The sequence below is a fragment of the Schistocerca americana genome, chromosome 9, assembly GCF_021461395.2.
Source record: "Schistocerca americana isolate TAMUIC-IGC-003095 chromosome 9, iqSchAmer2.1, whole genome shotgun sequence".
Classification (NCBI taxonomy): Eukaryota; Metazoa; Arthropoda; class Insecta; order Orthoptera; family Acrididae; genus Schistocerca; species Schistocerca americana.
In genome coordinates this window covers 46574379-46587805 of record NC_060127.1, presented here as the reverse complement: position 1 = coordinate 46587805, position 13427 = coordinate 46574379, and the positions used below count along the sequence as shown (strand labels likewise).

The 13427-nt window shown below is 42.0% G+C and overlaps 1 protein-coding gene across 6 annotated transcripts in view; it reads right to left on the bottom strand.

The window, feature by feature from the left end:
* The window catches only part of LOC124550878 (gastrula zinc finger protein XlCGF52.1-like), a 307814-nt gene that overhangs the window by 145744 nt on the left and 148643 nt on the right, over positions 1-13427 (bottom strand). Inside the window, exon 8 of one of the 6 annotated variants that reach the window (XM_047125635.1) lies at positions 6200-7411. The exons of the other annotated variants lie outside the window; for them this stretch is intronic. Within the exon in view, the coding sequence (XP_046981591.1) occupies positions 6787-7411 (625 nt within the window). The 3' untranslated portion in view covers positions 6200-6786. Of the gene's footprint in view, positions 1-6199; positions 7412-13427 lie in introns of those variants that run through there. 6 annotated transcript variants of the gene reach the window in all.

Here is a 13427-nt window from a genome sequence, read left to right as displayed (position 1 = left end):
TCAGACGGGCCGGCCGGGGTGGCCGAGCGGTTCTAGACGCTACAGTCTGGAACCGCACTACCACTACGGTCGCAGGTTCGAATCCCGCCTCGGGCATGGATGTGTGTGATGTCCTTAGGTTAGTTAGATTTAAGTAGTTCTAAGTTCTAGGGGACTAATGACCTCAGAAGTTGAGTCCCATAGTGCTCAGAACCATTTTGAAGCTCAGACGGTTGTACAGGTGTTACCTTCAGATTGAATTGAATGTCCCTAACGTCCACCATGGTCACTAAATTATATGAGAAAAAAGGCCACTTATAAGGTAAACAAAATGCTTCAGGCATTGCCCTTCATTGTGCAAAATGCTGAATGCTAGATGAACAAAGCTGTTCTGATGATGATGGCAATGTCATGTAGCCCACTTCTGATTATCAGCTTTAGTGGTGATGATCATGGTTGTAAGGCCCGCTTCAGCACACCAGTTGCAGCAGTGTGCAGTAGTTTTGTGAGCTCCACTACTTGACAACTGTTGTAGTGGTTATTCCTCAGGTCAGGATCTTTACTAGACTTGAAAGTTATGCAGTAAGGTGGTGCCGCTACTGCTGCAGGAAGCTGACCTAAGTAGCTGGAGTGGATGACTGTTAGATACCCAATGGCGTCAGTGAAACAGCAGTATCTGGAATGACATTTGTCTACTGAAAAAATGTACAGAGTTATAGGTGTCTTCAGAGCTGCAGATGGGGGCCATGTATGGAGGTGCACGTGGCATGAATAAGTGCTGTCGGCGTGTCCTGATGTTCCTGCTGTGGGTTAGTGCTATGACCACATCTTGTGCTGATATTGTGGGCACGTAAGGAAGGTGCTGCCCACCCAGATGTTCCATTCTTGAAGAGAGATGTGTGTGTGTGTGTGTGTGTGTGTGTGTGTGTGTGTGTGTGTGTGTGTGTGTGTGTGTGTGTGTGTGTGTGTGCGCACGCGCGAGTGCTGACAGCAGCTCAGATTGCGGGTGTAAGGAAGGCAGGAGCCAAGGACCCAGATTGGCAACAGCATACACCCACAGAGGCAGTTCTCTGGTGTCACGTCCAACAGGTTGTAGGTAGTAGTTAGCAGTCACTCAGTATGGTCCTTCACCATGGGAAGGCCAAACTCACATTTTCTTCAATCACAGTGGTGGTCATGCAGTAGTGGCAGCTTACAGCAACTAAGTCCCACTATAGCTGGCCGGCTATGATCTCAGTCTCAGAGGTGAGTCATTCTTTCAGCACCAGGCAGCACATCATGATTTGGCAGGTGAGTTATTCTGTAACTAGTGAGACGGTCATTCTGTCAGAATCAGTGATGTAGATGGAATGATCAAACAATGAGAGTGAGGATTCATAAGCAGTTGCATTTAAAGCTGGACATAACATCATTGCAGCCAGCAATGTGGTCATTTGCCATCATTTTATAGCCCATTCCCTTTACTTGGAGTGAATGAGCACCAGCATGGAGGTTACATGTTACAGCTCCATACTGCAAGGCTAAACAAAATGGCGCCATCAGTACTGTCATACTGCGCTGTTTCTGCTTTTCAATTATGTCTTGGCATAATGTATCACTGTGTTGCGAAATTTTTAAATAAAACAAACATTATAGATATTTATTGTTCATCTCTACATCTTTATTTCTCAACATAGTCACCCTGGCAGCAAATGCATTTCTCACAATGAGAGATCAGTTTGTTGATGCAATTACTGTAGAACACTGGAGCCACAAGCTCATCTCTGTTTGTGCCACTCCAAGAATGTGTTCTTTAAAGCTTTGGAAACAGATGAAAACTGGATTGGGGCAAGTCAGGACTGATGGAAGATGATCAACGACACTGCACCCAAGCATCGGATTGGGGCAGATGTCGTAGCACTAGCTTGTGGCTGGCATTGTCATGTTGAGGGAGACCGTGCTCCATGAGTGGACGAACATTTCAAATTCAAAACTTGATTACAGCACATTGTTGCTCATGCACCTACACCCTTATGTTACATGTTACAATTCTGAGCCACCTAGTAGGAGTGGGCTGCAAATAAGCGGATGTGAAGAATGTTTGTAAAGTTTGTTTCATTTAAAAAGCTTTTCTGACAGATACAAATTATAGGCATTGCTTTTCGGCACACCATCGTATATATGTGTCATTTGGGAGCAACAATAGCACAAGATCGTATGTATTTTAGCAAGGTTGGTTGAGACAGTTGGTGTCAAAATAATTTGTCCCATGACTACAATGAAGTGTAAGAGCCTTTCAGAAAAGAAATATCATACAATCAATGCCTTGCAATGATGGTAAGCATAATGTACAGGAGGAATTGATAATGCTTAATAGTAATAAAATGTAATATAAATAAGTTCTGACAAATACTATCATAGTAACTCTGGAGTTAATTATGACAATCTCTTTCCTGCTCCATGCAGCTCACATGAGGGTATTATGCTAAAAAAGAAAGTGCACTTCAAGGGTACCCAGAGTTGACAGTGAAACAGGTATGTGAAACAGGGTGACACTCAGCTGATCTTCATGGTAAAACTATAGCTCATAGTTAAGTGCTATTGTATATATGTGATTCCTGTTCTACTTCCTATATTTTGAGACCAGTGGAGTTGAGATGGTGCATATTACACCATTTGATAACATTAACATAATTTTACCTTGTGTTGCCTTTCATAACTGTTAATGTATACTTTGCAGTAAAAACTCTGCCTCACAAAGTACAGGAGATGAATGAATGCCTTGACAGTTAAAAAAAATTAATAGAAAAACATAAAACAGGTTATCATTTTGAGATGCAAATGTATATACACTCCTGGAAATTGAAATAAGAACACCGTGAATTCATTGTCGCAGGAAGGGGAAACTTTATTGACACATTCCTGGGGTCAGATACATCACATGATCACACTGACAGAACCACAGGCACATAGACACAGGCAACAGAGCATGCACAATGTCGGCACTAGTACAGTGTATATCCACCTTTCGCAGCAATGCAGGCTGCTATTCTCCCATGGAGACGATCGTAGAGATGCTGGATGTAGTCCTGTGGAACGGCTTGCCATGCCATTTCCACCTGGCGCCTCAGTTGGACCAGCGTTTGTGCTGGACGTGCAGACCGCGTGAGACGACGCTTCATCCAGTCCCAAACATGCTCAATGGGGGACAGATCCGGAGATCTTGCTGGCCAGGGTAGTTGACTTACACCTTCTAGAGCACGTTGGGTGGCACGGGATACATGCGGACGTGCATTGTCCTGTTGGAACAGCAAATTCCCTTGCCGGTCTAGGAATGGTAGAACGATGGGTTCGATGACGGTTTGGATGTACCGTGCACTATTCAGTGTCCCCTCGACGATCACCAGTGGTGTACGGCCAGTGTAGGAGATCGCTCCCCACACCATGATGCCGGGTGTTGGCCCTGTGTGCCCCGGTCGTATGCAGTCCTGATTGTGGTGCTCACCTGCACGGCGCCAAACACGCTTACGACCATCTTTGGCACCAAGGCAGAAGCGACTCTCATCGCTGAAGACGACACGTCTCCATTCGTCCCTCCATTCACGCCTGTTGCGACACCACTGGAGGCGGGCTGCACGATGTTGGGGCGCGAGCGGAAGACGGCCTAACGGTGTGCGGGACCGTAGCCCAGCTTCATGGAGACGGTTGCGAATGGTCCTCGCCGATACCCCAGGAGCAACAGTGTCCCTAATTTGCTGGGAAGTGGCGGTGCGGTCCCCTACGGCACTGCGTAGGATCCTACGGTCTTGGCGTGCATCCGTGCGTCACTGCGGTCCGGTCCCAGGTCGACGGGCACGTGCACCTTCCGCCGACCACTGGCGACAACATCGATGTACTGTGGAGACCTCACGCCCCACGTGTTGAGCAATTCGGCGGTACGTCCACCCGGCCTCCCGCATGCCCACTATACGCCCTAGCTCAAAGTCCGTCAACTGCACATACGGTTCACGTCCACGCTGTCGCGGCATGCTACCAGTGTTAAAGAATGCGATGGAGCTCCGTATGCCATGGCAAACTGGCTGACACTGACGGCGGCGGTGCACAAATGCTGCGCAGCTAGCGCCATTCGACGGCCAACACCGCGGTTCCTGGTGTGTCCGCTGTGCCGTGCATGTGATCATTGCTTGTACAGCCCTCTCGCAGTGTCCGGAGCAAGTATGGTGGGTCTGACACACCAGTGTCAATGTGTTCTTTTTTCCATTTCCAGGAGTGTATTTTTTAAATGTACACTTAAAACAAGATGGGACATTTCCTATGAATAAGTATTTTGAATTACACCAGAACCTGAAAATTTGGAGTATAATATCTTCACTTATCCATTCAAACATGTTGGTGAAAAGTTAGTCACTCCAATTAAATATCAGTTTATTCTAGGAATGGACAATATTTAACATCATTATTGAAGTACTAGTTACTGAGATATGGCTAGACACTATTAAATACTTCATGGTTTAGGATTTAGCAACAATAAATCGAGTTCACTCCATTTAACTGCTTTTTGTACAGTGTGAGAAAACTATTGTCCTTATTATGAAGCTCTTCTTTGCGCTGTTAAAATTTCAGTGTCTAAACAAATTAATACTGTTTGTATTGTGTCACTGTCATAGGCAGCACTGTAGCCACATTTTTAATAGCTCTGTCCTGGGAGGGTATGCACAAAAGTATTCATTCCCTTGGAAACAGTTAACAGGGGCCAAGCACTGAATATACAGTTATTCCATCACTCAAGTAGTGACACCATTCCACCACAGAATTCTTGTCAAAATAAATAATACATTTCTGGAACCTATTTCCTGGTTGCAATTGCAATATTGTAACCTGTTACACATAATTAATGGTATAGGCTACTGCCAAGTTTGTTCAGGAAGTATGGTGTTCCAAGCTAGAATCTGAAATTGGAATCGATTGTTCTGAATAATGACCATTTACGTGAAGTGTGATACAAATCTATGGGACAAAAATGTCAGAGTCCCCTTGTGGTCATGTTCTCAAAACAGGGCAATTCTGTGCAGGTAGTGTGGTGATGGAATGCTGCTTGGAATCAGCGGCAAACAAAATGGAAATGTTCTTAACAACTTTTTATATTGTACGCTGCACTGATCCAATGGTAGGGAAAGAATTTTAACTGTACCTGTAACATTATACTGTAGTGAATCAATGGACACCACTGAATCACTAAGAGGTACTGTAAGCAATATAGTCAACCTTTCATGAACTCACATGGAGTCACCATATCACAACTACAAAATATGACACCCACAGTGACAGCTACATGATTTTAATGATGGAAAAATCAAAGTTAATAGAGTTTCAAAATATCCTGTGATGACATGAGTTGCGCTGGAGGAGCTGCAATTAGAGGAAATGATGTGAAATCTGTGGCCGAAGGAACAGATTGAATCATATTCAGAACAACAAGTATAAATAACTTATACCAAAACAACTACACATACAACTAAAAAAAAGTATTACCAGTGTTATTCAATTTGCAGTTGTGTAAACAAAAAATGGTTCAAATGGCTCTGAGCACTATGGGACTTAACATCTGAGGTCATCAGTCCCTTAGAACTTAGAACTACTTAAACCTAACTAACCTAAGGACATCACACACACCCATGCCCGAGGCAGGATTCAAACCTGCAACTGTAGCGGTCGCGCAGTTCCAGACTGAAGCACCTAGAACAGCTCGGCCACTCCGGCCGGCTTGTGTAAACACCTATAGTAGTTGAATTATTAGTAGCCATATTATGCCACATTACCTATATTGTGATGAGTTATTACCAATAGCAAATTTGTGTAGGATATAGACTGATATCTGAATTTCACATGTATTTTGCTGTTGTCTTTCTGTAGAAAAAAAATAAAAAATAATGCTGAACATTAGCACTGTATTCCTTCAAGAAGATCATTGTACCAAAAGATTGGAATATAGCTCGAAAGATGACATTATCCCACAGTCCACCTGATGCTATTTAACAGTGACTGAGGTAAAAAATTGAGAATCATCTGAAACGTTGATTCACATTATTACAACCAAATGATTCAATGACAGTTTAGTACCGTTAGAAGTCCCTGATTACCAGAATAAATGCAGACAGCTCATTTTCTATACAAACATAATGGCAGGTAATACATGAAAACATACAATACTGTTTTATTAAAACACTAGACCTTGGTACATCACAAGTATCATTTAGTTAAAATATTGGACTACAGAGGTTTAACGTTTAAATGGCCAAGGAAAAAACAGTGAGACACGTACAGCATCATGGAAGACATTCCTCTTAAAATTCAAAGACTTCACATTCAAAACTTATTACTTACTCCAACATATATCTCATAATAATCATGATGGAGCTATTATCGAAACAGGATCACAAATGTAGGTGTATTGATTAATATGCCACACATAAAACCACTTAAAATTTGGTATCTACAATTGAGGAGCAGTCTCTTCAGACAGCTGCAGATCTGTTCAGTCATACGTCACTATTATAAGGCGTGCCCTTTCATGGGGGAGAAGCATTGTCCTAAATATTTTCCAAATGAGACTTTCTGTTGACAAATAACGCAATTATTTGTCTTTTGCAATAGTACAACTGTAAGTGTATCTTCTGATCACTTGTCACACATAACACACGTAAGGACATTCGACACTATGCAGCTGCGAATGCTCAGGAATCTTACTTTATGTGAACGTCTTGTTGCAAACGGCACTAGATTTAGGCACATTTGCCAGTATGCAGCTGTGAATTTTTCTTCAGAAGATCAATTCAGATGACTGTTTTGTTGCACACACCACCTGTAGGGGCGTTTGCCTGTGTGCTGCATTAGATGTCGTTTCTGATTACCACTTTGCACGGATGTTTTGTTGAAAACATTGTAGCTGTAGGTGTGTTCGCTAGTGTGCAGCCTTAAATGTTGCTTCAGAGACCTTCTTTTCGCGAATGTCTTGTTGCAAACGTCGCAGGTGTAAAGGCATTCGATAGTGTGCCTCTTTAAATGTTTCTTCAGTGGATTTCTTTTCATGAATGTCTTGTTGCAAATGCAGCAGGTGTAGGGGCGTTCATCAGCGTTATCACCATAGTAAGTGCCAGTATGAACTCGCAAATGATTCTTCAGAAAATCACTTCGCATGAATGACTTGCTGCAAACACCACAACTGTACGGGCGTTCGCCAGTGTGGAGTCTTGAATGCCTCTTTAGACGCTTATCTGATTTGAATCTCCTGTTGCAAATGCCACAGCTGTAGGGGAGTTCTACGGTGTGCGTCTCTAAATGTAGCTTCAGAGATTTTCTTTGCGTGAATGTCTTGTTGCAAAAGCCACAGGTGTAGGGGCATTCACCAGCGTCATCAGTAGCATTGGTGTCTTCCAATGCAATGAAGAGAGTGCTGCAGGAAAGTGGAACTGTGTCAGAAAATATAACAGTAATATAGAAAAGAAAATTACACAAAAATACGATGCATCGTTATTTTCATAGCCATCCTAGCACCCAGAAGTCAATGGTCAAACAAGCAAATGAGCAACCTTCCTTAGGATATTTCAAACTCCTTAGACTGGTATAAATGATGCCACCTTGGTTGAGGACAATAAAATCTTTTACACGGTGATGGACCATGTATCAGATATTGCATTAAGAAAAGTCTGTGGTGACTATGGGAATTCATAGAAGAAAACTATTAACATGACACAATGTGTGTAGAAAATGGTCCAACTAGGATTTGCGTCAAATTTGGCGCAGTTAATCTCTTACAAAGACATTCAACAATTAAAATACCAACCAACACTCTACAGTTTAAAAAAATAATTCGATGCTGTCTGTGTTGTGTACATCCCCATTACTGCCTTTAATTGTTGACTGGTTGATACATTAGTTCACAAATTATCGCCCAGTGCTTAAACTACAAACCCGGTTTTATCATTTCTATACAAATCTGAATATAGCTTTAGAAGTGGTGTGCCACTGATTTTACTAAAATGTGTTTATTGTTTCTATCAACTGGAACAGCTACTTGGACCCATATACCATTGGTTACCATCCTGGTCAGTGCAAAGTGGGTTCATTTCTGGCTATTACATTTTATGAAATCTAAATGAGCCAACACTAAATACTTTAATTAGCATCTCAAACAAATTATCTATAATACTTTTCACTACAAACGAATTATTACAATTTGAACTACAATATTAGATATGTCACAAGAAATATTTTATGTTTAATCAGGATTGCTGATACACTACTTTGTAATATAAATGTTTTCATCTTTTGTTCGAAAATGTGTGGATTACACAGTCTGTTTGAGCCTTTATCTTAAATCCAGTTTGCTAACTGATCACATACTTCCCAGGTCTCTCTATTTCTGACTATATTTTAAAAAATCTTATTCATAATGACTGGCTTCTACTGAGTCAAACTGTGTACATATAGCTCACACAAATAGGGTGTGATCTGTAGCTCCTTTTGGTGAACACATTCACTGGAATACATTAACCAGTTTCCAGCCTGTTAAAGGTAAAGCCCATGACCAATGAAAAAGCATTACTTCCCACGATGGCTGAAAGTGCCTTGTTTTGAATATTTGCTGAACATTGCCTAGCATCTGAGATGTTCAACAGGAGTTGTCTTCCATTGAGTAGATCTCTACCACACTTTTAACAATAATTTGCTGATTTCGTTTTAGTTCTTAGATCCATAGCACACAACAGCTTGGTTAGAATAGGTGTATTAGGAGCAGGTGTTGCTAAAGCTCCTTGACGGCACTTTGAACAGTGGACGTTACATTTCAGATGTGTTACGACCCGTGGCTCTACCCTTCATTCGATCCCTGCGAAACCCTACATTTGAGCAGGATAATGTAGGACGGCATGTTGCAGGTCCTGTGCGGGCCTTTCTGGATACAGAAATTGTTCGACTGCTGCCCTGGCCAGCACATTCTCCAGATCTCTCACCAATTTAAAACGTCTGGTCAATGGTGGACGAGCAACTGGCTCGTCACAAAACGACAGTCAATACTCTTGATGAACTGTTGTATCTTGTTGAAGCTGCATGGGCAGCTGTACCTGTACACGCCATCCAAGCTCTATTTGACTCAATGCCCAGGCGTATCAAGGCCGTTATTACGGCCACAGGTGGTTGTTTTGGGGACTGATTTCTCAGGATCTATGCACCAAAATTGAGTGAAAATGCAATCACAAGTCAGTTATAGTATAATATATTTGTCCAATGAATACCCGTTTATCATCTGCATTTCTTCTTGGTGCAGCAATTTTAATGGCCAGTAGTGTAATAAGACCTACACCAAGGTGGCTGGACCTGCCCCGTAAGAGGCCTCCTGGCCAATGGCACCAAATGCTCATTTCCATATGCTAGAGTATTCTCAGGTGCTGAATGTAGGCAAATTCATGGACACTGGTGTTACTGCAAAGTGAAACCATAGTCTAAGACATACAGCCACCGCAGTCACTGATGTGAAATATGTTAACATCTGATAAATACAGAAATACCAGCAGCCCTAGCAACAACAAAGTTATTTGTCATTTAATGTCATAGGTATTGTAAAATTTTTATCAGGTTTTACTTCTTTTTCTAATTAATTTACGAAACACCTATTATAGATTCTAAGAGAAAAAAACCGATAAACCACGATGGAATTATCCGAATGGGACGGAAACCAGATGTGACGTACAGTCAGTTCCACAAGAACGTGTACTAATTACACAATTACCTAATAGTTAATCCAATCGCCGCCATTATCGATTGTAGCTTGGCACCATAGGCCTCTCTCTAGTAAATCATCCGTGTTTCCAGCCTTTAAATATCGTTTGACCCACTTCGATACGAACGTCATTGACTTTCTAAAAATTTTAGCAGCAGCCCCATATAGAAACTTTGGTCCCTTTGGATGATTTATAAGGAACACTGCCCTGTGACACTTCAGATATTTTGGCCTCATTTTAAACTACAGCCGGCAAAATATTGAGCTTTCACACTGTTTATCTATACAATGTGCTAAAGCACACTGATTACAGATTCGAGGCTAATACCAGAGATGTCGCTGTGGATGTTATATTTAAAATTATGGCGTGCTCTTTCTTGTGGAACTGATTGTACAGACAAACAAATGGTTACAGTTTCAGAAAAACTGAATTATTTATTCAAGAGAAAAAGTTTCACACACTGAGCAGGTCAATTATACATTGGTCCGTCTTTGGTCCTCATACGAGCAGTTATTTGACTCCACATCGATTGACAGAGTTGTTGGACGTCCTCCACAGGGACATTGTGCCAAATTCTGTCCAACTGGCGTGTAAAATCGTCAAAATACCGAGCTGATTGGAGAGCCCTGCCCAACTGCTCCAAACATTCTGAATTGGGGAAAGATCCACTGGCCTAGGTAGGGTTTGGCGGGCATGTAGATAACGAGTCGGGCATTCTTTTGCTGAAATGTAATCCCAGCCTGGCTTGGTATCAAGGGCAACAAAACCGGGTGTAGAATATCGTTGACATGTTGCTGTGCTGTAAGGGTGCCACAGACGACACCCAGAGGAATCTTGTTATGAAATGGAATGGCACACCAGGCCATCACTGCCGTTTGTCAGACTGTATGGCAGGCGACAGTTGGTATCCCATCGCTGTCTGGGGCGTCTCCAGACACGTCTTTGCTGGTCATCGGCGCTCAGTTTGAAGCATGATTTATCATTTCACTGAGGAAAATTCTACTCCGGTCAATGAGATTACAGGCCGAATGTGCCTGACACCACTGAAATGGGTGCAAGGGCTCTCTTTCTGTGAGCTGCCTATTAATGCCCTTGTGGTCACTGAAGGACCAGCCGATCGATGATAATCATGAATCCAGGGCTCTGTGCGCCTCTCTGACGACTGCTTGGCCCTCACGTTCTGTCGTCTCTCTAGGTCGTCTGTTTCCTTCTTCACGCTATGGTTCACCCAGTCCAGCCAACATTGTCACACAGTGGCATCGCTGCTACTCAAATGTCGAGCTATTCGGCAGTTACTCCAATAGACTTTTTTTGAGCCCATCTACGCATACTCTCTCAAATGCTGATACCTGTATATATCGTAAACACACCTGTCTGCGAGGCATAGGTACTGTCCAACTACATGGAATGAAATACTTTACGTCTCAGTATCAACACGTTCCCTGTTTACAATCCTTTCCAGCTATGTGGTGAAATTACGTTGCAGTATCACACATTCATCCACTGGCTGCCAAAGTTTACAATTTTGCATTTTAGGCCGATACCTGTATGAATATCAATTTGTGACCAATTTGCATAACTCCTTCGCAGTATGTCGTTTCCTGTGTCTTAGACTGTATTGTGTACCCCAAGTGTTAATAAAATATCAAAGTGCCTGCATAATTGTAGAATAAATGCAAACAGAGCCACAAATATGAATGAAATACGCTACAATGTCTTCATGAATGAATACTCTGGAAATTTCATATAAATGTAACTTTTCCCGCTTAAAATAAGAGAATATGAACACAGTATTTCATAAATAAGAAGCATATTATAGGAGTGTAGTTTGAAAAGCTCTCGGAATGTAACAGAAAGGAATTATCTCAGTCAAACCTTCAATGTAGTCTCCCTGTACACTAATCCACTTGGTTCAGCTGTGTTTCAATACTTGGATCCCATCTCTAATGTCAGATTTCTCCAGGCCTGCATAATACCCATCAACTGCAGGCCGTCAGTTCTTGATTTCTCAGTCTACCGACGATAATTTGAGACCCTGCGGCGAGACAGAAGTCTGACGGAGCCAAATCAGGAAAGAAAGGCGGGTGTGGCAATAATTTGTATCCCAGTTCACGTATTTTTGTCATGGCAATAGCACTTTGGTGTTGGCGTGTACTATCTTGATGAAAGACGACTTGCTTCCTTACCAAACCTGGCCTTTTTCCACATATTTTTTGCCGTAGTTGGTTGGTCTCGAAGATCAACAGTGTATTGTTGCATAACTGCTTAACCAGAGGGAAGACTGACGCTACGATATTTCCGGCCGACTGTGTTGACTGCTTCCTTTTGTGGTGGTGGTGTTGGAGGTGGTGGTGAATCAACGTGGTTCCACCGCTTTGACTTGTTTTGTCTTTGGCGTACAGTGGAGACCCAAGATTTATTTGCGGCCACAAACCAGCGTAAAAAATCTTGTTGGTTGCTCTGAAAACGGATAAAAAATTGTTCAGACTTCTCCATTCTGATGCTTTTTGATTATGCGTCAAGAGTTGTGACATCCATCTATATCCAGCTCCACTATTAAAATGTGATATGCCCATTCAATTTATATCCCTGCAGCTTCAGCAAATTCTCGTACTTCCAGTTGCCAACCTTCCATTACCATTTTATACGCTTCTTCAATAATTTCTGAGGTAGTGGCACATCTTCACTGACCGCTACGTGGATCACCACCTACGATATCCCGACCAAATTTAAACTGGGTTGTTTACTTGACAACAGTTGAATACGAAGCAGCAGCCTCCACCAGCACGTTCTGAAAATTGGCATGAATTTCTTTCTTTCTGAAGTACTTAATCAGTGCTCGAAACTCGATTTTTTTTCTATCTTCACAAATCACTACAAGCGAACAACAACAGAGAGACGTCTGCACCCAACATCTCCACCATAAGCACTGACACATCACGCGTTTGCTCTTCAAGTATGACTTATTACACAGGAACCTCATTGTGGTGACACTGACATCTGGCGGTGATTCTACAGACTTTTCAAAACATCCTCGTATTTCAGTTGCTGACTGTTCATAGCACTAATTAGCACTATGACACGCAACTGTTTTATGAAGAATCTAAAAATTTCACACTGTTTGCACTTCACTCGGCCCTCTCATTCCATTTTTTTTTTTTTTTTTTTTTTTTTTTTTTTTTTTTTAAATATAATCTTCACATTATGGTACAGATATATATTCTCTTTCTAAAGCAGGACATGTTTTTTGCTGCTTATTACCTATTTCTTGTTGTTGAAGATGACTGTTACTCTTCAGAAAATGTCTGTGCGTTTCAATAAAATTTTAGTAAACAGTCCTGCTATTCGCTATTTCATACCTCCAATTGTCCTTGTATAGACTGACAAATCTAGTGTCTTCTTTTTGTTACTGCTGCGAATTATTGTGCTCTAGACATTCCTTTTGTAGAAACCATGTTACGAATCACTGCAAATGATGTTATTTGCATTAGTCACATATCATAAGTGGTGGAGTAATGGTGGTGCAGGGACACCCTTGATATCAAACTGATAACAAATTATTTATGCAAATTAATCAAATTAGTCAGTTAATTGCCCTATCTGCTGATTATGTCATGGGTTTTGCCCGGCTGGCGTGTGTTCCCTTCTCCAGCCACCCCACAGGAGAAATCCCTGCCCCACCCCTCCTCT